Genomic DNA, 25,056 nt, shown 5'->3' with positions numbered 1-25,056 from the left:
AGTGTCAACTAACATCTTTTTCAGCTGAGATACCTATGATGGTGATATGAGAGTCCTTGATTATTTAAAAGTGCTTTTTATTATTGTGTGAGATCTAAAAATTTCTTGATTATTTCACTAAATTTTCTCTTAAGCATATTCATAACACCAGCATTTAAAGTACCCTTTAGCAGGAGTTCCCCAGCAGTCCAGTGGTTAAGACTCTCTGCTCCCAATGCAGGAGACAGAGGTTCAATCTCTGGTCAGGGAACTAAGATCCCACATGCTGCAGGCCATGGCCAAAAAAAAAAAAATTAAAATGCCCTTTACCTAAAAAACACAATTCTGACAACCCACCAATATAACATTTTGGAACAATATCAAATTGCTTTAGGGTGCTTTAATTAAAGTCATATTCACTTATTATAGAAGGAATAAATGTAAGCATAGGAGTTTTAAATCCTAAGACATGTCAATACTACTCAATACATATTGTTTTTCTTAGGAATAAATGTAGGCATAGCAGTTTTAAATCCTATGAAGTACCATGGAACTCTCAATACATATTTATCATTTTTCTTACTTGCTAAATGGTGTTGAACATTGGCTCTTTGAAGACAAAACATTTCCAACATGCCAGTATGGTTTCATTCCAAGGAAATGGAATAATAGGAATTTTGCTGGTCTTAGAAGATTTTTTAAGTGGTGTTTTCTCCCACAACTACTTTCTGTCTCTTTTTAAAAAGCCATATTGGGTATACTTAGACAAAAACACAGATTTCAAGGAACAGATTATATTGGAGGTTCAGAGCCAAGACAAGATGTGTTCTATACTCCTGTTAGCTTGTATGAACCGCATCATTAGATTTCATTGTCCAGCTCTGATACTTATGTTCAGCAGTTAAGCAACCACATTCACTACAGAGGCATAGCTTTTACTTGTTGACTGACTTCCTCTGCAGTCAACTAAATGTAGTTAATTGTATTTGCAGTTTTTTTTTAGTAAATGAACCAAAACAAAATTGAAAACACCCAGCAACTTTGAGGCCTCATATTTGATTACTTATTTTGAAGTCCATTAACTCTATTTGTTCAAAGCAAAGTAGCCATTTAGGGATTTTAAATTTTTGGGTACAAATTTGCTTATAAAGTTGATTTTATGTCTAAATAAAAATGTCTTTATCCCAGTTAATTTATAAATTCAGTTTGTCTTACTGATGTGAATTTTTAAATTTCTTATACATTTTTCATAATGTCATCATTTATTTGATAAATCCTCTATATTTGCTTCTACTATGGAAATAACCATTTTATTGATAAATCAAAATTAACTAAAAATTAATATTACCATTACATTTTTGCCAAGGGTAGTGTTTAGAACAGTAGGTGGTTTGTATAGTAGGTAAACATGAATTCAGTGTTTGCTATATATAAAGGAGGAAAAGCATAAAGAATACAAGGATATTTATATTTGGATTTATAAAGTCTTCACATATTGTAGGACTATACCAAGTCCTATCTTAAACCTATATTTAGGGGTATAGAAAATAAGTGACTTGTTATTTTTTGGACTGCCGAGAGCTATATTTAGAAATATTCCCAGTGCTCTGTGCTAATTTACTTGAGGTTACTTTCATTATACTTATTTGGAGTACTGTTATCATTCATATAGGAAAATAACTGTGAGAGCCTAAAATTTTTCTTATTTTGCAACATTTACTCTTTTTTACATTTACCTTTGATTTAGCTATTTTCTTTATAATAGAGCCAATAAGTATTTTCAGTCTTTCCTTTTTGTGATTTGTGTATAAGCTATGTTACTAGCCATTAAAAGAATGAAAGACCCAAATTACATCTCAGTAGGTAGCATTACTGGTTATGCATTTAAAAAAAATTATTTTTTTGCTTGAGTACATGCATTCTTCAGGGACTTATGCTGTCATTCATTAAAGAAAATGAGTGTGTCTTTTTTGCCTGACATAGTAATTTAAATTTGTTCAGTATTTACTTAAATTGCACTGTTAAAAATCATTCACGTTCCATTGGCTGACACAAGGTCAGAGAAAAGAATGAAAATCTCATCTCTGAACACTTAAGCCTAAACTATAACCTAGTTAAATATTTCTCTTGAGAATTTTTTCTAAAATGGCACTTTGGTTACATTTCCTAAATTAGTACAAGTAAATTTGGTACTAGTAGGGTAAAACAGATTAAAAGTATACGTGACATTTAACAAACAGGTGATAACAGCTAGAATTGATAAAAAAAAATCCTAGAATTTTTAACAATGAAGCTGTGACTTAGAAAACCTTGCTAAATTCTAGCTTTGGACTGAAGTATTGAGTATTTTAAAGGTCAGTCTTATTTTTTCTTTTTTTTTTAACTTCTTTCTTAATTACACAAATGCACAGTCATTATATAGAAAAACATATGCAAATATTCTAAAAATAAAAGAAAATTACCCTAAATTGTACCATCCTGACTGAACACACACAAGGAAATGTAATGACTGTTAACATTTTGCTAAGTATCCTTCTAGACTTCCAAACCCCTAGGCAGATATATTTTAGTAAATGTTTGATAATACATATATCTATGTGCTAACTCACTTCAGTAATGTCCAGCTCTTTGTGACCGTATGGACTGTAGCCTGCTAGGCTTCTCTGTTCATGGGATTCTCTAGGCTGAAGTGGGTTACCATTTTCTACTCCAGGTCATTTTCCTGACCCAGGGATCAAACCTGCATCTCTTACATCTCTTGCATTGGCAGGCAAATTCTTTACCACTAGCACCATCTGGGAAGCCCATGTTACGACCCCATGGACTACAGCATGCCAGGCTTCCCTGTCCTTCACTATCTCCCAGAGCTTTCTCAAACTCATGTCCATTGAGTTGGTGATGCCACCCAACCATCTCACCCTCTGTCGCCTCCTTCTCCTCCTGCCTTCAGTCTTTGCCAGCATCAAGGTCTTTTCCAATGAGTCAGCTTTTTATATTAGGTGTCCAAAATATTGGAGCTTCAGCATCAGTCCTTCCAATGAATATTCAGGGTTGATTTCCTTTAGGATAGACTGATTTGATCTCCTTGCTGTTCATGGGACTCTCAAGAGTCTTCTCCAGCACCATACTTTGAAAACATCAGTTCTTTGATGCTCAGCCTTCTTTATGGTCCCATTCTCACATCATACATTACTCTAATATACATTACATATGTGTGTATGTATATATGTACATATGTGTGTGTATATATATATAGGGATTATATTAAGCAAACTGTTCCATAATCTGTATTTCCCTTAAAAATATCTTTCCATAGCTGTAAATACAGAATGTATATTTCCTAATAACTGCACAATACTTCTCTATATGGATATGCCATTGTTTTTCAGTTGCTCAGTCATGTCCGACCCTTTGTGACCCCACGGACTGCAGCACGCCAGACTTCCCTGTCCTTCACCATCTCCTGGAGCTTGCTAAAACTCATGTCCATTGACTCAGGGATGCCATCCAACCATCTCATCCTCTGGCATTCCCTTCTCCTGCTTTCAGTCTTTCCCAGAATCAGGGTCTTTTCCAGTGAGTCAGCTCTTCACATCAGGTGGCCTAAGTGTTGGAGCTTCAGCTTCAGTATCAGTCCTTCTAATGAACATTCAGGATTGATTTCCTTTAGGATTGACTGGTTTGATTTCCTTGTTGTCCAAGGGTCTCTCAAGAGTCTTCTCCAACACCACAGTTCCAAAGCATCAATTCTTCAGATATGCCATAATTGATTTAATTCTCTAATATTGATTATTAAATTATTTCTAATCTTCTAGTGTCATAAATGTGATGAACATTAATGACTGTACCTATTTGAGCATAAATTGTTCAGAATTGCTGGGTCAAAGATGTATACTTTTATGTAGGGCTTTCCATACATCTTGCAAAATTGTATCCAAAAAGGTTTTTAACTAATTTTTCTCCAGCTAGCCACTTATGAGTTCCTATTTTTCTCCACTCTAAGTCAGCACTGTTTAATCTACACTTCTGAAACTGCTTATTTTTCTTTTCACTCCTTTACTAGTGAAATTGCATATTCACACATTTATTGTGGTATATTTCCCTTTGTGAGGATGAATTGTTTTTTTTTTATTGGAGTACAGTCAATGTACAATATTAAGCAAGTTTTTATTCCATTTTTAGTTACTATAAAATATTAGCTATATCCAGTGTTGTACAGTATGTCCTTGTAGCTTATTTTATGCATAATGGTACCTTCGAATCCCTACCCCTATATTGCCCGTGACCCTTTCCCTCTCTCCATTGTCAACCACTAGTTTTGTTCTCTATATTTGTGTCTGTTGCCTTTTAAACAGTCTGAGACAATGTTTTTCCTCTTTTTTATTCATAATAGAGCTAGTCTGCCTAGTTTGTGATTTTCTTCTTTAACATAATATGGTATGTTTAGGGAGAGATTTTAAGTCCTATAATTTTCTTTTTCTTATAGTTACCTTTATTTGTTAAGTTTCCATTAAAAGATGTAAAAGTAATCATCTGATACAAATTTTTCTTACCACGTCATGAGCTAAAAGCACTTTCTTATCTCCAGTTATCTGTTCATTACCAAAAAATTATGGATTTTTAGAGTCTTCATAAATAGCCTAGTAAGTTTCCTATAATTCTCAGTGGCAGCATCAGTGTCACCTGGGAACTGGTTCAGAATGTAAATTCTCAGGTTCCATATTATTCCAACTAGATCAGAAACTCTGGTGTAGGACCTCACACTTTTAACAAGCCCTCTGTAGGTGATTCTGAAAATGAAAGTGTTAGTTGCTCAGTCATGTCTGACTCTCTGCCACTCACTCCATGGACTGCAGCCCGCCCTGCTCCTCTGTCCATGGAATTCTCAAGTAAGAATACTGGAGTGGGTTGCCATTCCCTCCTCCAGGGGATCTTCCTGACCCAAGGATCAAACCTATGTCTCTTGCCTCGCACACAGAGTCTTTACCGTCTGAGCCACCAGGGAAGCCCCCTAGGTGATTCTGGTGCACACAATAGTTGTGCTTCTCTGACAGTTTAGTCGATAAAGACTGCAGCTCAAACAGTAAAGAATCTGCCTGCGAGGCAGGAGACCAGGGTTCGATCCCTGGATTGGGAAGTTCCTCTGGAGAAGGGAATGGCAATCCACTCCAGTATTCTTGCCTGGAGAATTCCATGGACAGAGACGCCTTGGACAGTTGATAAAGAACCTGCCTGCAATGTGGGAGACCCTGGTTCGATCCCTGGGTTGGGAAGATCCGTAGGAGAAGGGAAAGGCTATCTACTCCAGTATTCTGACCTGATTCCATGGGGTAGCAAAGAGTTGGATGCGACTGAGTTACTTTCACTTTCATATTTGGAGAGCCACTGATCCAAGACAATATTCTGAAGTTTTCAGGAGTCTTTTTTTAAGTCAGGATAATTTTGGAAGAATTTAATAGTAGAAAAAGCTTCCTTATCTCTCCATGTAGTAGTTGAATTAGTTGTAGTACTCAAAACTTCCAAGATAACTTTAAAAATGTATAGGATCAATGACTTCTCCTTGGAAAATTAGGAAAATTTTAAACTGTAAAATTACTGAGACTGGAAAGTCATGTTTCTTAGGAATACTTTGATGCTAATTGCTCACTTAGCTGAGTATAACTGAAAGGATGTATATTCCCCAGGAGTTAGATGTACCTTCCCCACCAGATTTCTGGTTGTTATAAGCTTTGATGTCAATCATTATTTTCACTTACAAAAAATCATACAATATCATGAGAGAAACTAACTCCATTAGTGTTTTCTCCTAAGTAGTATCCAATTAAGACAGTGGAAAGATTTTTTTTAATTTGCAAGAGCATCTTTCTTGGGTTAAGAAATAAGATTAAATAATCTGGGAAAAGTGAAGTGCTCATATTTTATAGTGTATGTAGAATATAGATTAAAAGGATAAAAAAAATTTGTGAGACATGATATATATATATATATATATATATGTGACTGCTGCTCTTGAACCAGGTGAGTCTCCCAGAAAAAATCAGCTATCCACTGAGAACAAGAAACAAGGACCTCCTTTATCACTTTCTCTCAGCAGTTTTCTAAGGATGACCACAGAGGAAAATACAGGAAGGGGTAGGCTTCGGGCAGCAGGCACATAGTGGTCAGTTAAGTGAGGCAGGTCAGTAACTGCTTGTTACCTGAACTTCGTTAGGTCTTGGGACTATTCTGGCAAGTTGCCCTGGGACTTTTCAGCTCTCCTCAGTAATGTCAAAGCTACTCCTCCCTATAAATGTGAATCGAGGGCAGGAGGGGCCATGAAGACTAGAGAAAGGGATAGTAAAAAGTTGAGAGTTGCAGGAAGTATGTTTTCCTGCTTAAGCCTTCCCATGATTTTCTGTTTCCATGTTGTTTATGAGATTACTACCGCTAGGTAAATGAGATAAAAGGTATGATTCAGTTTATCATATTATCATTTTACTTTTCTCATGAGTCTGTTGTCTTTTCAGGAATGTGCATGACATTTCCAAGCTTTTTTTTTTTTTTTTTTTAAGGATGTAAAAGTATATGTGGGGCTTCCCAGATGGCTCAGTGGTAAAGAATCCACCTGTAATGCAGGAGACAGGAGATGTGGGATCAATCCCTGGGTTGAGAATATCCCTTGGAGAAGGAAATGGCAACTCACTCCAGTATTCTTGCCTCAAAAATTCCATGGACAGAGAAGCCTGGCAGGCTAATCCATAGGCTTGCAAAAGGTTGGACACGACTTAGCGACCAAAGGACAACAAAAGTATATGTAGTGTAGTAATGTATAATGTGTATATGCTTCATGTGATTTTCATTGATTTGGAGAACATGCTAACTTCCTCTCCCTAAAATAATTTCAGGAGCAGACATGATAAGCATACATAATGAAGAAGAAAATGCTTTTATATTGGATACTTTGAAAAATCAATGGAAAGACCCAGCTGATATCTTATTAGGCATGTTTTTTGACACAGATGGTAAGTGATATTTACACTTACGTTCTTAATGTTAGTAATAACTTTTAGCTGCTTCATTTCCCTAGTTCAAGTTGATACGTCCTGCAGCTTCAGGCGCTGTATTTTCAGGATGCACTCGTGTTCACAGCTTTTCACTGAACGGCTCAGTGTGTCCCATATGAGGGCTAAAGTTGAGTCTTTCATCTAGATTAAAATATGATTCTAGACTCAGTATTTTTGTAAAATGGTAGCGTAATAAATATTGGTAGTAGTATCAACAATAGAATAGAAAACTATCAAGGTAATATTATAGAAATGTAGAAATGTGTTTATTGTCACTATTGAAAAGTACATATATAACTATTTTCAAAATCAAATGCAATTACTAAGGTTACCATTAATATTTTACCGATTATTTCTCCATGAAAATTATATATAAGTTTAATAAAAAATGGGATCTTCTTTAGAACCTTCTTGAACTAGTATCTCTTGTCTGTGTATAGGATATATTCTTCCTTCTAATTTAAGTCCCACAATCAAAAGTTTAGATCAGACATACCTTAGTAACTTCCCACCTTTAAATCTAGACCCAAGAAATCCCTGGTGGTCCAGTGGTCAGGATGCCACTCTTTCAAAGCTGAGGGCCTGGGTTCAATCCCCTGGTCAGGGAATGGAGATCCCACAAGCCATAATCAAAAATAAAGCTAGACCCTTTTCTTTAACACATTTTATACTGTCATAATGTTAAAATATTCCTTAACTGACAGATGCCAGTTTCAAGTGGTTTGATAAATCAAATATGACATTTGTTAAATGGTCAGACCAAGAAGATGGCGAGGAGCTAGTTGACACCTGTGCCTTTTTGCACACCAAGACAGGTGATTGGAAAAAAGGAAATTGTGAAGTTTCTTCTGTGGAAGGAACCCTTTGTAAAGCAGCTAGTAAGTATAACTGAAGGCCTTTTTCCATTCTAAGAAGGGTGGGGAAGACAGGGCTGGTTTTTAAATAACTTTCTTTGATTTGTGTGCCTCAATAAATAGAGGAAGTAAGATTTCAGAAGACGATTAGGTTGGTTTGTACCCAAGACTCTTGGAAGGCAAATATGTAATCCTATTACATTAGAAGTAGGACCAGATCATGTGAATCAGACATACGTTTATTCTCTCTGCTTATTCTTAGAGCTAGTAAGAAGTCAAATTTTTCTTATGCTGTTCAAAGGAATTATCATAGCTTTTTTGATGTGATTTGATTAAAAAGTGGAAGTGTTGAAGAATAATGGTTAATTCCAAAATTCTAGTTAGTTTACAAAGAATTTGATTCAGTACAAGGACATCCTTGATTAGGCAAAGAAAAATTATACCATAGTTTATAATTCTGGACTAAAATATAAGTTTTCTTCTTATGCATCACAATGCTTTCTAATGAACAGAATTATCCTGTCCCACAATATTTTCATATTATTGTTAAACATTAGATTTGTTCTTTTATGTTTTAGAAAGAATTGTTTTCTCATTAAAGGCATTTAAATTTCAAAACATGATTTTAGGATGCTTGAAGCAAGACAGAAACAGCCATTTCCCCATGTTGCATCCTTAACATTCCCCCCTTCTCCTCGAACTGCAAACCAGAACTATACATCTGCCTCTGATTATTTCCTTTCTTTACATCTGGAATCACATACAATTTTAACTTACCTCAGCAGGTTTTTTGACTAATCAGTCACACTTTTATGGTCATAGCATTCAACTTCCAGTGTTTGTTGGATTTTTAAAATGTTGGTAATCTTTTCATATACTGTGCCTCAGGTCAGTTCAGTTCAGTCGCTCAGTTGTGTCCAACTCTTTGAGACCCCATGAACCGCAGCACGCCAGGCCTCCCTGTCCATCACCAACTCCAGGAGTCCAACCAAGTCCATATCCATTGAGTTGGTGATGCCATACAACCATCTCATCCTCTGTCATCCCTTTCTCCTCCCACCCTCAATCTTTCCCAGCATCAGGGTCTTTTCAAATGAGTCAGCTCTTCGCATCAAGTGGCCAAAGAATTGGAGCTTCAGCTTCAGCATCAGTCCTTACAGTGGACACCCAGGACTGATCACCTTTAGGAGGGACTGGTTGGATCTCCTAGCAGTCCAAGGGACTCTCAAGAGTCTTCTCCAACACCACAATTCAAAAGCATCAATTCTTCAGCGCTCAGCTTTCTTTATAGTCCCAACTCTCACATCCAGACATGACCACTGCAAAAACCACAGCCTTGACTAGATGGACCTTTGTTGGCAAAGTAATGTCTTTGCTTTTTAATATGCTGTCTAGGTTGGTCATAACTTTCCTTCCAAGGAGTAAGCATCTTTTAATTTCATGGCTGCAGTCACCATCTGCAGTGATTTTGGAGCCCCAAAAAATAGTCTGTCATTGTTTCCCCATCTATTTGCCATGAAGTGATGGGACCGGATGCCATATCTTAGTTTTCTGAATGTTGAGCTTTAAGACAACTTTTTCACTCTCCTCTTTCACTTTCAAGGGGCTCTTTAGTTCTTCACTTTCTGCCGTAAGAGTGGTGTCATCTGCATATCTGAGGTTATTGATATTTCTCCCAGTAATCTTGATTCCAGCTTGTGCTTCATCCAGCCCAGCATTTCACTATATAAGCCAAAGTTTTAAATAAACTATAACTTCAGAACATCATAGTGAGCAAACCTGTATGAGGTAAGGTCACAGTTGTCTTCTTTACTTTTATTATGTTTCCACACTTTCCAACCCAAGTCATTTTGTTTCCCTCACTTCATCACACTGTCCTTTTCTTGAGTTTCCTTATTCTTTTTCCAATTTTTGAGCTAATGAATTTTTAGTCCTCTACAATATTTTTTTTAAAAAACTAAGTTCAAAACAGATAATACAGACACATGACCAAACAATATAAAGAATATTAATTCTAAGCTAGTAAAAGGTTTGTTTTAAACTACTTTGAGAGTATTTAAAATCAATCTTAGAATAAGGCATATTTAAATTAATGATGATTTCCTTTTGTATTCCAGTCCCATATGAAAAGAAATATTTATCAGGTAAGTATGGTCTTTTGTTAAATTTTCCCCACATGTAAGAATACATTAAGATTCTAGCATATTAAAGTACTGAATTAAAGACATCTTTAAATATTAACTACATAACAATGTAATGTGGAACTTTTATAAGAGGTAGAAAGTTCTCTTAGCTTAATAATAAGACTTTTTAAATGTATCTGCAAGTTATGTATGAACATTTTTAAAAACAACAAATAACATCTCTTCATTGAACTCCATTATCTGTTTTTGTGGGAAATGACTGAATCTTTTGTTAAAAAAATTTTTTTTTCTTATAGTACTAATTACAACTTATGAAGCATCTGTCTCACTAAATGCATTTTTGGGAAAGGAACAGTTAACATACTTACATGGTTCAAAAAGCACAACTATAAAAGGCAAATTGAAAAATCTGTCTCCCACTTTGTCTCCATCCATCCTGTTTTACCTGTACCCTTATTGGACACTATTTCAGTTTTGTCTTTAAATGTCCAGTGTTTGCCAATACAAACAAATTAAGATATATGACTTTTTTATTTACTAACATGGTCTAGCTCTCTCTCCATATCATTACCTATAGATAAATCTTCATTTAACCACTGTATACTTTTTCATTTATGGATATTTATCAGCTCCAGACCCCTATTGGGTTATTTCTGTATGTTTGCTATTGTAACAGTGCTGCAAGGAATGAGTAACCTTGCACAAACATGTTTATCTTTGATTTTCTGAAATATAACTACTGTATTGAACATGTATAACCTTGATCAAAACTGATGGTGTTTCAGAGAAATTGTACTATTTTGTGTCCCCCCCCCCCAAACAATGTATGAAATTTTTTGATGTCTGCAAATTGTATAGTTTTTAACCTCCATATTTTTGAAGTATAAACATAGGGTAAAATGTTTAAATGTACACCTTAATGCTCGCTTATGTTTATACCTGTGTAACTAACACTTAAAGAACACTTTCGTCACACCACAGAATTCCCTGGTGACCCTCCCAATAAATGTACACACTACCGCCATCCACCCCACAGGGAGCCACAATGGATTTCTATCACATAGGGTAGTTTGTTCCTGGGAACTTCACGTAAACTAACTCTATTTCTTTCAGCCAGAGTATTATTTTTGACTCATCAGTGTTGCACAGTATTTTAGAGACATACCATAATTGGTCTATTCTGTTTGTTATTTGATCATTATTAGTATGGTATGAATGTGGCAGTGCTATGAACATTCTCATACTTTTTTTTTTTTTTGGACTGATGTTCTTGTTTTCCTTGAGAGTGAAATTGCAGGGCCATAGGGTAGCTAATAAGGTCCAGCATTCTTAGTACTTATCAGATTTTTCAGAGTGGTTGAACCATGTTACATTCCTGCTGACAGTGTATCCAAGTTCCATTTGCTCTACATCCACCCCATGAGGGTTTTATCAACCTATTAATATCTAGTTTTAGCCACACATATGGGTGTATAGTGTTAATTTTCCTGATGAAAAATGATGTTGAGCACTTTTACACATTAGCCATTATCTCCCGCCCCCCCCCCCCTCAATTGCCTATTCAAATATTTTGTACTTACTGTTCCCTTAGTATCATGAACACTTTGTCAGTTTGGGGCTTGCTATGACAGAAGAGAGGAGTGTTTATGGGTTCAGGAGAATGTAGGAAAAGTTAACATTCTTACTCTTCTATAAGAGGAATATATATTTAAAAAAATCTAACAAAACACCACATTCATTAACTTGGCTATCAAAAAACAAAACTAAGAAAAGAAACAGAAAATAACGTTTCCACAAGAATACAGGTCCTTTGTGTACTGAGAATGTAAACTGGTTATCTGCTGTGAAACAGTACAAAAGCTTCCCATTAAATTATCATATGATCCAGCAATCCATTTCTGGTTATGTCCCCAGAAGATGTGATAGCCGGGACTTGAAGATATTTAAACAACCATGTTTATAGCAGCATTATTCTCAGTAGCCAGGAATGTGGAACCAAATCAAGTGTTCATCGACAGATCTGAGTAAGCAAAACATGGTATGGAATACTATTCAGGCTTAAAAAGGCAACTCTACAACATGTATGAACCTGGAGGAGCTAAGTGAAATAAGGCCAGTCACAAAAGGACACTGTGTAACTATTAAATACCCAGAGCAGTCAACTTCAGAGACAGGAGGTAGAATGGCAGTTGCCAAGGGCTAGGGAGAGTGGGGAATGGGGAGTTAATGTTTAGGTTTGCAAGATGAAGTTCTATGGATGGATGGTGGTGGACATAGCACAACATTGTGAATGTACTTAATGCTACTGAACTGTACACTTAAAAATGGTTAAGATGGTAAATTTTGTTTTGCATATTTTACCACAATTTTTAAAAAGTTTTAAATCAAAGAAGAGTGTAAGCATGTTATTTAGAAACATGGAGGCAAGTAACAGGAGTAGTTGCTTTGAGGAATGGTAATTAAGGGTTAATAGTAATAGGGAGGAGTAGTATGGTATTTTCATTACATACCTTGTAGAAATACAAATTTTAAACTATGTACATATATAGTTTGGAGAACATAAAAGGATATATGTAAATTGAAACACACAGTGAAACTTAGTGTGGATAATTTCTATCTCAGAGTCTTAAAAGCAGAGTGGAGACCTGCAAAGTCTACTTCAAATTTTGAAGTACAGAAGTTATTCAAGCTAAGAAATATAAATCTTGATAGTAATAAACATTGTTTTTCTAACCAATGTGAAAAATTCTCAAAAATAGGTAAATATTTAAGTGATGAAACTATATTTATGCTCCCCCAAAATCAATACTAGCAACTTGTATATCCTGATTTCCCATATTTTGTTTTTCTTTTTCAGATAACCGCATTTTAATATCAGCTTTGGTGATTGCTAGCACAGTAATTTTGACAGTTTTGGGAGCAGTTGTTTGGTTCTTGTACAAAAGAAGCTTGGATTCTGGTTTCACCACAGTTTTTTCAACAGCACACCAATCACCTTATAATGATGACTGTGTTTTAGTAGTTGCAGAGGAAAACGAATATGATATTCAATTTAACTAAGACTTTGGAAATGTCAGATTAAGACATCAAATACCTTTCCTCTGCAAGATTTCAATATAAAGCCTATGAAAATTAATTTTTGATATATTTTATTCCAGTAACATTCATTACTTTTATGTAATCACTGATCATGACAAAATTTATCTTTAGGTTCATTATAAAAACAAAAGGAGTAACAACCTTGGATATAATTTAATGGTTTTAATCACCTCCCAAGTGCATCTTTCGGAGAAGGCAATGGCACCCCACTCCAGTACTCTTGCCTGGAAAAACCCATGGACGGAGGAGCCTGGTAGGCTGCAGTCCACTGGGTCGTTACGAGTCGGACATGACTGAGCGACTTCACTTTCACTTTTCACTTTCACACAATGGAGAAGGAAATGGCAACCTACTCCAGTGTTCTTGCCTTGAGAATCCCAGGGACGGGGGAGCCGTCTATGGGGTCGCACAGGGTCGGACACAACTGAAGTGACTTAGCAAGTGCATCTTTCACTTAAGGAAAGCAGGTAAAAATAAAAATCCAGTCTACTTGTCTTACCTCCTCTATCTTCCTCCCATTGAGTTGAACCACCTTAGTTGAAAAAAAATTCTACTTACCACTAGTTTTAGCAATCACTAGATCTTTAGCAATTTCTATTGTCTTGCTCCTTTACCAATAAGATATGGAGAATACACCTACCCTTAAAAGATTCTCATCTAGATATCACTTATGCTGGTTACTCTGGTTAATTCCTTTAATACATCTATCTCCCTTTAGGATTTAAATGTATTAGATGCAGAAAATTTTACAGATTTTAACATCCCATTATATGCCATATAATTATATAATTTTAATACTTTTTAGAATACTGTTTTGGACCACAGCATTAACATTATTTAGCACTGATCATAAATGGTCAGGATCTCAGTAAGATTTTATGAAGCAAAAAAAATTACAGCCATACCATACCAGGAAGGTGTGGAGGAGGCTGACATATGGGTAATGTATAGAGCCCTTTAAGGATTTTTCTCCTGCTGCCATATCCTACCATATCTGTTCCTATGTATCTCATGCTCCCCAAGCCTCAATGAAGTATTTCAATGACATGAAAACTGTGTAAGCAATAACTAAACAGAAGAACTACATACTACTGTAGTGATGATGTTCAAGTTTCTGGTATGTATATTGTACATTTTAAGACAGAATCATTTGGTGGTAAAAAATGAAAATGCAGTAAAACTGAAACAAGAATGCTTTCTTTAGCAACTTTTATAACTTAACATTATGAGAAAAGATAAGGTATGTAGTTAACAAAATTGTATTTACTATATGAAGAAACTTGAAAGTGCAAGAAAGTAAATTCTCCCTAATGCATATCCCATCAATCATTTTATGGGAATACTTTTCATATGTAGAGACACTCTTTCAAGCTTGACCAGTGGCAACAAAGTTATAGCTTGTGACACCTGTTTCCACTGGCCACCATGAAGCAGAATCATTCCTCATCACAATTAATGGCAGTTTTTTTTAAACAAGATGTGAATAACTCCAAAGTGATGATAACATATTTGACTGTCGTACTAAAGAAGAGATTTTATACTAGGTGTTACTACACAATTATGTTTTGTAAGATTGAGATTTTGTGTTATTGACTGAGATGTCTATTTTACTGAGTATTAACAGGGCTATTAATCATGAACATTAGACTGGAATTCCTTCCTGCTTTTCTAACCAAAATTCTACCAGTCCTTTAAGAATTAAGACTAACTTTTTGTTCTTAAAACTTTCTATCACAAATCTTTACAATATGTATTTCAGTAGCCACCGGCCACATGTGGCAATTTAAAGTTCACTTCCTCAATTAACACTAGCCATATTTCAAATGCTCAGATCACATGCAGTTAGTAGCTACCATATTTGGCAATATTTCCATTACGATAGAAAGTTTCACTGAAAAATGATGTTCCAGTCTCCCGTTCCACTTCTATATAACTAATAATTTCTTCAGTTCATTTCAATAACTTCTACCTAATGACAGCTCTACCAAAATGGTTGTTCTAAGTGATTTGATTTTTCATGTTTGATTTCAAACAAGTCCTTAAAAGGCCCTGGTAATGCAGTGCTAAATCTTAATTTCCTTTATATATTTGAACATCTGTAACAGGCCTTTGTGTCTATTCATTGCTCAACAGATAACTGGATAATTCAAGTCGTATTTATTTTTAATATTAGTAATAACATAAGCATGCCTGTTTACACTCAGAATGTAAAAACTGCTTTTCTTCAAACATCTTGATTCTATCTAATAATGACAATGTAATTCTTAGCTTTGGTAGCTGTTGTTACCATCGTTTCTTTTAGTTACCATTTACTTTTAACATTTTATTAGAAATTTGTATTCTTAAAATTCTTAGGAATTTGAATATTGTATGGTCTCTATTTTGTTCAGAATCTAAAAAATGATAACCAATGAAAGATTTTTCTTAATTCACATTTACAGGTTATTAGAAGCTTATATAATATTGAAATACTAAGTAGTACTAACGAACTTAGGATACTATAAAGCTCAAGTCACTGGGGTCAGAGTCAGACATGACTGAAGTGACAGCAGCAGCAGCAGCAAGACACTGTGTATCTCATTTAGCAGTTAATTTAGCAAAACTATAAATAAACTGTATGCATACCAATGGAATGTATTCTACCATTTACTTAAAATTTTTAAATAAAAAAATTTGTAGGTTAAGAAGACATTACATTTTCATACTGAGTTTTATTAAAAGCATTAATGTTTTGAATTCAAAGCAAAGACCTGTAGTATAGATACTGATACTGGCATCCTTAAATTTCGCATACCTGCTTTAAGGAAGGTAATGCAAAGATAACAGGCAGAAGTTGAGCAAATGGTTTTTTAGAAACAGTTATTTTCATATAAAATGGAATTTGAAACTGTAAGATTCTTGGCTATAACATTTGAAGGCTTCTTTGAGCACCAGTTTAAAAGGAAACATTTCAAACTATAAAGTAAATCAGTATGCACTTTATTTCAAGCCAAAGTTTTACATTAAGACCAACAGTCTGACTGAAAATAAGCAAACTGCTGATTCACATTTGGGAAATTACATAGTTTCTATTTAGATTCTGAAAAAGTAGTCTGACAGACTTTATTTAACCTGAAACCACCTGAAGGCATTTAAAAGTGTATCTTAAGGGTGCTGATGAAGAAAATATACAGTGTTATGGATGTATACACAACTCAGGACCACAGTGTACATCTAGTCATGGTGAATAGGTAAATGTTCATCTCTTCTCTAAAGGTAGTGAAAAATATTAAGTCATCAAATAAATGTTTAGAATTACCAAGGAACAGTTAAAAACAGCCAGGATCCAAACAGGTTATTTATATCATATTTATCTATAAAGAAGTGACAACACTAAAAAACACATTGAAAACCAGTGTTTTAAACTCTCAATGTGGGCCTTAAAAGTATCTCATTAACTTGAGATTGCAATAATTTTTTTAAAACCAAACAGCATTTGGCTAGCAATTCTGATATAATTTACAGCTGCAATATTCCTAAGAGGAATATCTACATACTACATACTATGGTCTATCAAATATAATCTGCATTTTCCAAATCAATACAAAAATTTATCCATCATTTGTACACTTTATTTTAATATACTTTTTTAGAAAATTAATTTTACTGCTAAGTGAATTTAGAATTCAAATTAAATTTGGAAACCTAATATAATGCTCTTAACTTTCTCCCCATTTTTTTTAAACACTGGAAGCAAATGATTATAAAACTGAGACTGCAACTTAAGGCATTTAAAAATAAAAATAATTAGGTGCCATCTGGCAATTTATTTTGAAAGCCTATTTTGTCCCACTTTTACCACTAACAAGAGACCAAAACACCAACCTTTCTTCATAAATATAACTACACTAATCAGAACACAGAAAAGGGTTGTCAACATTGCTTATTTAAAACAAGGGTAACACTTTCCCCACTCATTAAAAGAAAAATACTTTTACTTTTAATTACCAGTTTATAAACATTAGATTCACTGGCCATGTTAAAGGTCCAGCAGAATTTTAACTCAGTAACACTTGAGAATGAACATATATATACATGCATAATGTGTATATATGAATATATATATATTCATTCTATAGAGATAATATATTCAACAGACATTTCCCCACAAAATTAACTCATACTTAATTGCCAGTTTTAATAACACTTGTTCACAGATCATCCATTTGTCTTATATGAAGTTAGGCAATATCAAATGTTCTGTTATGGTCTCCATCTTCTTCTGAATCATCTTCTGAAGCTGTTGAAAGAAAACAGGATTATCAAGAATGATTTTAAGGGGGATGAGAATGGAAGTGTAAGTATGAAGCCAGAACAGCAATGATTTATAAAACAAAAATCCCAATTTATTATATACTGTTTGGTCAAAATGATAAATTATGATGACTGCATGAGGGTAGTTTGTAGCCACAGTGCCCCCACCCCCACAACTTTTTGTTACGTTAGTTTTTATTAAAATGAAAATGTTTTAAAATGTGGTTCAAGAACATCTAAAAAGTTCCTGAGATCAGTTTGTGTCCGTAACAGCTAATGATACACTAGACAAAGAGTAAACTTTAGGCAAGTGCTCTCACACACCTGAGGAGAATCTGGCTTATTACCGCTGCATGTTTGATGTATCCGATGAGAATGAAAAAAAAAAATGTACATAGAAATAGAATAATAGGTTATGGGTGTTCTTGCAATTTACACCAGAGCTATGTCTATACAATGCCAAGAAAGTTCTATTTAGTCAAAAAAGCTTTATATAGATACAGCCTAAGTTAAAATAATTGGATTTAGTAGAAACCTTTTGTTGAGAGTATTTCTATGCCTCCATGTTGTCAAAGACTCATCACTCTTGCAACAGTTCTGACCTCAATTTATTTTAGAGTCATTAGTAGCTCAAGAGTTTAATAGAAAACATTCTTGAATGTCTTAGGACATATTAAGTGTAAGACTGTATAAAGTGCATGTGAAGGAAAATGGAAATACACTAACATCTAGCCAGCATTTCCCCTATTATCAAGAGCAGAAAAGATAAATGTATACTCTTCTTGTATTTAATACTGGACAGTTTAAGAGCACCCAGCAAATGCAATCAACAAGAAAAAAATCATGCAACATGTATAGATGAAACTTAAGTCTCCATATATTTACCTTGCAGAAATTTTAAATTCATTTTAAATAAATGGTACCAAGCATATACTTAATTAGCTCATGAGGAGTAAAATCCTACACTTAAGTTTTATATATATCATGGAGAAATGTCAAACTAAAAAATAAAATAGTTTTTCAGAGAACTTCTGTTTTCTACTGGATTAACTCTACAGAAGAAAATTCAGTGAAAACCAGTTTTCAGAATATATTAGTATTCTGGTATTTAGAAGTCAACTAGTAACATCCACAACATCTTTCACCCTGAGTTTGGATATACATATTTCAACTCCATCTTTTCCCTCTCATTCACATGCTTAAAAAACTAAATTCTAAATAGGAACATTAGTAAAAAAAAAAAATAAACAGCAATCAGGGGTAAATGTACACTGCAATAGATTACTCTCATCACATTTGACAAAATATAAATTATAACTTACAAAAAAGAGAGAGATCTTTGTATTAGCCAATATGATGGACCTGAACTAAGAAGGTATGAAGGAAATAAAGATTTACACTCAATGAAGTCCCACTTTTGTTATACCATTTTGATTCCTTTACATACCATTTCCACACATACTAACCAAAATTGTGAAACTGTATCACCTAACTGCAGCTCTAAATCCTTTTAAAACTTAAAATTGTAGAAACTCAATGACAAAAACCCATGCCTAAGAATATTCAAGGAATTAAAAAAAGGAGGATCAGGTCCTTCTGAAACCTTACTTCAAAGGATGCTAAATTTTGTCTAAAGGTAAAACATTACAGAGACTACATATAATAGTCCATGTATTTTAAAGGTGAGTATAGAGGATAATCAACTGGAGAAAACATATTTAAAACACTTCAAAGAGTGTACTGGAATCTGATCATGGGGAGTGCCAATTGCTTTGGGTAAAAAAGCACAATAGCTAAGTAGGGTAATCCTGGATTCCCAAGAACTGTTCCAGAGCCACCAATATCTGTGCCCACCTGGTATGAAGCACCCTGGAGATTGTAGGACTTTGAGAAGAGGGTTAGCTGTGCAGATGCCTGTAAAGATTTGGGCATTAAGTGCCTTCACAAAGGAGCCCAGGCAGAAGTCCTAAAGCTGGAACGTGATCTTAAGAGATTGGAGCTGCTGGCGTAGCTGGCTGCCTATTAAAGGTCCATGAGGACCTGAACAAGGAGCAAAAAACAAAACAAAACAAAAAAAAAACAACAAAAAAACTATGGCTTCTGTTAGGGACTCAGAATTAGGACTCTTTCACTCCTATTTTCCTGGAACTGTATATAAACCCAGGGAACACCTTTTATGATCTAACAAAGCTAAATAACAAAATTTCATACACAAAAAATCTAACCAATTAAGTGTGTTTTGATTAGTAGTTAAACATGTCTTTTTAAAAAAAGTGTTAACAGAAGTGTTAAAATTAAGGTGATTAAATATGTATTTTTATTTTAAATAAAAGCAAAATACTGATGGTTAAAATAACATCCTTTTATACATTAAAATTAATGCAATTTAAAACATATGCTATTAAACTAACGTCAGTTGCCCAACACATCTTTCCCAAATCAATTATTCTGGTATTATTAAGCCTATAAATGAAGCTCTAATTTGGTAGAAAGAGTATATATACTTGGGTTTTGCTCTATGGGTTTAATTTGCAAAAGTAAATTCAACAAGTCTGGGGAGGGGAAATTCCACCTACTTTCGAGATCTTCCATATGTGCCTGAAGAGTTCTTGCAAGGTTAATAAACTAGAAACAATGCAGAGAGAAATACAGTAGTTTAAATGTAGCAAATGGATCTAGCGAGAATCAGTATAAGAGGTTCAGTTCTACTTAAAAATCAAACATAATTTTAAGCCTTTAAATAGGGGGGTCTTTCATCCCCTACATCAAAAATTACAAGCTTTTAATGATATGACTTTTAAAAACATCTCATATATCATTATCAGTTATGCAGAAATCATGTATTAATCATATAGAAACTGGGAGCAATAACAATAATCTTATTCAATGAATACCATTGTGTTCTTGCATAAATATAACACTTCCAAAAACTATGGAGAAAATTAATCCTTTGCAATTTGGAACCAAATGATTGTTAGTGGTCAATTAAAAAATATAAATCAATTTTTTTCCTGCCTAGAAATATGACATATGATTCTGTACTTTAAATGTATGTACCTTTTACAAAGGCATGAATTCAACAGATATTAATTTATATGGTTCATTTATTGTGAAGAGACAAGTTGCCTTTCTAGAAATCAAGAGATCTTTGCTCAAATTCTGAAAGCTTTTGAGAGTTCCTTCTCTTTTCTCTGAATGATAAAAATTAACAATTGGCTAGTAGGAATAATGTTTACATGATTACAAAAAATGTTCTATCCATATGCACTGAATTTGTTATTTGATAATTTTCAAAATATAACAGAAACGTTATACCTTACCATAAACTCTACTAAATTTTTATCACCGAGAACATTTATATAAAAAAACTGTTTGAAGGATATATTTATGAAGACATTTCAAGAATCAGGTGTTCAGAATGCTACTGTAATGAGATGTAGACTCTAGTCCCTGCTACATAAAATGGCAAGGCAGTAGAGTATAAATTTCCATAACAGTACCATTTAATTAAAAATACCTAACAAACAACTTTCTTACGTGTTAAACTAAGGCAATAGTGTACAGAGTAAACACCAAATAGTCCAAATTGTAAGTAGTTTGAAATACAGATGCTTAAAAACTACTAGAGTGGAAAAAAAAAAAAACCTACTAGAGTGGTAATCTTTTACAGGATAGTAATGAATAAAATGAAGTTAATTTCCCATACTCTTTCAGTTTTTGGAGTTCAGTATCAAGTTTCTAAGTTATAACACTGAGTTTTGTTTTTAAATTAAAAAGGGCATTTTCCTTTGTACTTCCAAGTCCCTGTTTCTCACTGACATATATTCCAATTAACTTCAAGAGCTAGAAAATTTCTTCTTTTTTAAAACAACTTTATGAAAAAAATTATGCTTCTTGATAAAGACAGTAATTTCTATTAAAATTACAATACCTTTATTTTTAAAAAAGCTTTTAATATAGGAACTTCCCAAAGGAAACAGTGTGTGAACATATAAAACAATCTGCCTTCCAATGCAAACAATGGTGCATCACGTCCTCCCGTCCCCCCTGCTCCCAGGTTACTTACTCGGACACGTGTGCTTGGTTCATTCGTATTTCCCATCATATCAGAAAAGCTTTGTTCGCACAAGTGCAATAACACAACTAGGTAGAGACCAGAGCTGATAAACTCATACTCAGCCTTCAAGAGGGAAGCAAATGAGAAAAAGAAGATATATGGAGAATGAAAAATTAATAGACAAGAGACTGACATTCATATACTGATAAACTAGAGGAAATGTATTCATATCCAGTTCTTAGAGATATAGCACCATCTATTAAATCAAGAAATAGCCTCCATAATATCATAATTGTACTAATGCTGTAAGTGATATAAATAGGTGTATGAATATCCTCTTTATTTAATTCAGTCTTCTGTTATGTAATGACTTATATATGAAAGTGGGGCTTTTAACTCATTTGAGGGCAGAATGAATGATCTAGTTCTATAAAGCACCTAACAGATTTTATTACTACAAATGGCTATAAATGTTTACCTAAAAATTACCATTTCATGTATAGCTATGTATCAATACATGCAAATAAAACCTATTCAAATCAGTCAAACACTTATTACATAATATAATTAACTTTAAGGCAACAGTAAATATAAAAATAAAGGTAACAGAGTAACTGTTCCTTGGATGATTCACATAGAAATTTTTAGTGGGTAAAAACTGTCCTTTGGTTCAAAATTATTGTTCTGAAGCTAACAATACAAGTCATGAATATAGTGTTATTAAAAATCTAAACTATGCTGTAATTTTTATACAGCAATCTAAATTGTACTATTTTTGGTAATTAACTCATCTGATGTTAAGAGCTATATGTTCTTAGTTACCAACTTCAGCAACTACCTGTTCTCATATTCCACAGAGGATTCGAAAAATCTGAAACTGATTTAAAAACTGTCTTTACATCCATCACTTCTTACTTTTATTTTTTACTTAAAAGGAAATTTATGTCCAGATTTTTTTTAAATTTTAATATTTATCACCTTGAAAAAAATGAAGCCACTGGATGAGGAAATAAACTGTATTAAACTAGTTATTTAAAATGATAGTTCTTAGGCCCCCAGAATCCAAGATTTACACACAACAAAGAAGTTAAAAGTCAGGAAGCTTAATCAAGACTGTCATTGTTTTGTACTCCACCTAACATTTTCTCACACTTATAAATTATTTAAGATTGTGGGCCATTCAATCCTTGGAGAACCATGAAAACATTGCTGGTTGAAATGAAATGCCAAAATACCAGCTTTCAGAGACATGATGGAGCACCTAGAGAAGGAAGGACAGCAGGAGAAAACCATCCTTTGAAACCTACTCTCATTTTGAGAAGATTAAAAAAAAATTTCTTTCCATCATTCTACCTTTACCTACTCTTTCCCTTGTTCTTTAAAATACCAATGCTCAGCTATCCAGAGAGATTCCTTGGGGATTTAAGACAATTCCTTGCTGAAAACAGTATTTTCTTTGGACAACTGGCTCATTAAAGAATAAAATAAACTAGGGTAAGTAGCATCTGTGCTGCATCAATTGCCCAGAGTTGCATTAATTGACTCTTAACCTGGATTGAAGTAATACGCTTCAAAGGATCTGAAAATCCTTTAACTCATATACAAATTGCGTGAATCTGTATATTTTATTGTGTGGTCTTAATCAGATTTTACAAAGGGTATTCATTATTCCTACATTTTAACAGTAAAGGGTATCCATACAGGATTATGTTGCTTGATTCCACTTATGATTTTTATGTTTATGTGAAATTTACCTCAATCAAAAAAAGGGGGTGTCCATTACTCCTTTATTTATAAAGTGTTTTTCAAGCATTTATACATTCTACCACCATCATATCTCTTTTTATAATGAATATGCTAAGCATACTTGGATAGTATGGCTCTTGAGTCAACCCTGTAATCTCCCTGAACATCTTTTTGCCCCTAGAATTTTCCTTTGGCAGGGAGAAAGGGAGGAAATACTGAGCTCTTCATTCTCCCTAAACATATCAAAATTTTTTAAAAGTTTAAAGCTCCAAAAAATAAAAATTAGTGACCAAGTCAATTCTCAGAATAATTATCAATACACATCAAGAAATTCTGAGAAATGAGAATATCTGAAAAACTTTTGAATAAGATTGGATATTATTCATTACATAAACAGACTAAAATGACAAATACTAAAAGAAAGAGGTTTATAAACAGTGTGAACTTGGAATAAAAGATTTCATAAGATTCGTAAGTATTCAGTATAAAGTTGCAGGTAGCAATAAGGACAGTGGAGGGAACTAGGAGAGCAGAACATGGGGTGGGGGTGGGGCAGACAGGAACATAAAAAACTACTTCTAACATTAAAAAAAGAAACAGGATGTAGATCCAGGGCTAGGTGTTTCAATCACGTTCCAGGACTGAGGCATTCACAACTGAGACAGCTCTGGGGAGTTAAGATTAGGATGCCTATCTGGGGACCACTTTCCTAAGCCTTTATTTTCAGGTTTATTTAGGAACCATATAATACATTTTACCTTAATAATTTAAAACTTGTGACTTGCTTTTTTTGCCCTTCATTTTCAAAAGTTATAGGAAAGTAAAGAAAAGTACTTAATGCAGTAAAAGAAAATTACGTTACTATTTTAATGTAGGTTTTCAGATCATGATTTAATCTTTTCTTCAAGAGTTGTCCTTTAAGCACAGAATAGACACTTACCAAATTAGGCAAAATATACTAACTTGTTCATTTGCACGAGCTCTATGTAGTTCATGAATATCAAAATCCTCCAGGTTAAGCTGCAACTTCTCTTTACAGAGTTCACAGGTGGTTACAGCCTCTAGTGAAGAACCTGGTAAAAAAAAAATCACAAGTAAAACTTAATTTTGCTATGTCTCCACAAAACATTTTTCCTTGTGGGTTTTAAGCTTAGAATATAGAAAACTAAAAGGAAGGAAGGAAGAGATAGCAGAGAGACTGTACTACCATCATAAACCAGTAACGTTTCCTAAAATAGCAATTAGTAACACCTGATGTGCATGTCCTATTCTTGTGGAACCTAAGCCTCCACCTTGTGTTTATTTTCCCATCCCACATACTCATATATTTTGACGTGGGACGCTGACAATGGAATATTATCTGTACTTCCTACTTCCTCTTTAAGTACTCTGACAAGATGCCATAAAGGTTTGAGTTCAGTTCACTCACTCAGTCGTGTCTGACTCTTTGCGACCCTATGGACTGCAGCACGCCAGGCTTCCCTGTCCATCTCCAACTCCTGGAACTTGCTCAAACTCATGTGCGTTGAGTTGGTGATGCCATCCAACCATTTCATCCTCTGTCGTCCCCTTCTTTTCCTGCTCTCAATCTTTCCCAGCATCAGGGTCTTTTTCAAGGAGTCAGTTCTTTGCATCAGGTGCCCAAAGTACTGGAATTTCAGCTTTAGCATCAGTCCTTCCAATGAATATTCAGGACTGATTTCCTTTAGGATGAACTGGTTGGGTCTCCTTGCAATCCAAGGGACTCAAGAATCTTCTCCAATACCACAGTTCAAAAACATCAATTTTTTGGCACCCAGATTTCCTTATAGTCCCAACTCTCACATCCATACACGACTACG

General features: G+C 34.2%; 2 protein-coding genes and 1 non-coding gene across 8 annotated transcripts in view; 2 read left to right on the top strand and 1 right to left on the bottom strand.

The window, feature by feature from the left end:
* LOC122453943 (CD302 antigen) overlaps positions 1-13,429 on the top strand; it is a 114,351-nt gene extending 100,922 nt beyond the window's left edge. For both annotated transcript variants that reach the window (XM_043488308.1, XM_043488307.1), the window contains 4 exons: positions 6,864-6,980; positions 7,727-7,900; positions 9,994-10,020; positions 12,878-13,429. In XM_043488308.1, coding sequence (XP_043344243.1) covers positions 6,864-6,980; positions 7,727-7,900; positions 9,994-10,020; positions 12,878-13,080 — 521 coding nt within the window. In that variant the 3' untranslated portion in view covers positions 13,081-13,429. The remainder of the gene's footprint in view (positions 1-6,863; positions 6,981-7,726; positions 7,901-9,993; positions 10,021-12,877) is intronic.
* Positions 7,557-7,630, top strand: TRNAE-UUC. Its single transcript has one exon. It is a non-coding gene; the product is annotated as a tRNA-Glu (tRNA).
* A 2,653-nt stretch (positions 13,430-16,082) lies between the features above and the next one.
* Positions 16,083-25,056, bottom strand: part of MARCHF7 (membrane associated ring-CH-type finger 7) — a 49,330-nt gene continuing 40,356 nt past the window's right edge. For 2 of the 5 annotated variants that reach the window (XM_043488311.1, XM_043488315.1), the window contains 5 exons: positions 24,179-24,288; positions 21,479-21,592; positions 19,989-20,037; positions 19,267-19,326; positions 16,083-17,398 (listed from right to left, as the gene is read on the bottom strand). In XM_043488311.1, the coding sequence (XP_043344246.1) occupies positions 17,340-17,398; positions 19,267-19,326; positions 19,989-20,037; positions 21,479-21,592; positions 24,179-24,288 (392 nt within the window). In that variant the 3' untranslated portion in view covers positions 16,083-17,339. Of the gene's footprint in view, positions 17,399-19,266; positions 19,453-19,988; positions 20,038-21,478; positions 21,593-24,178; positions 24,289-25,056 lie in introns of all 5 variants that reach the window. The other 3 variants (XR_006273235.1, XM_043488312.1, XM_043488313.1) reach the window with 3 other exon arrangements.

This window comes from Cervus canadensis, chromosome 15 (assembly GCF_019320065.1).
Source record: "Cervus canadensis isolate Bull #8, Minnesota chromosome 15, ASM1932006v1, whole genome shotgun sequence".
In the NCBI taxonomy this organism is placed as follows: domain Eukaryota; kingdom Metazoa; phylum Chordata; class Mammalia; order Artiodactyla; family Cervidae; genus Cervus; species Cervus canadensis.
Note: the sequence above shows the minus strand (reverse complement) of the source record. Positions and strands in the feature narration are given on the sequence as shown.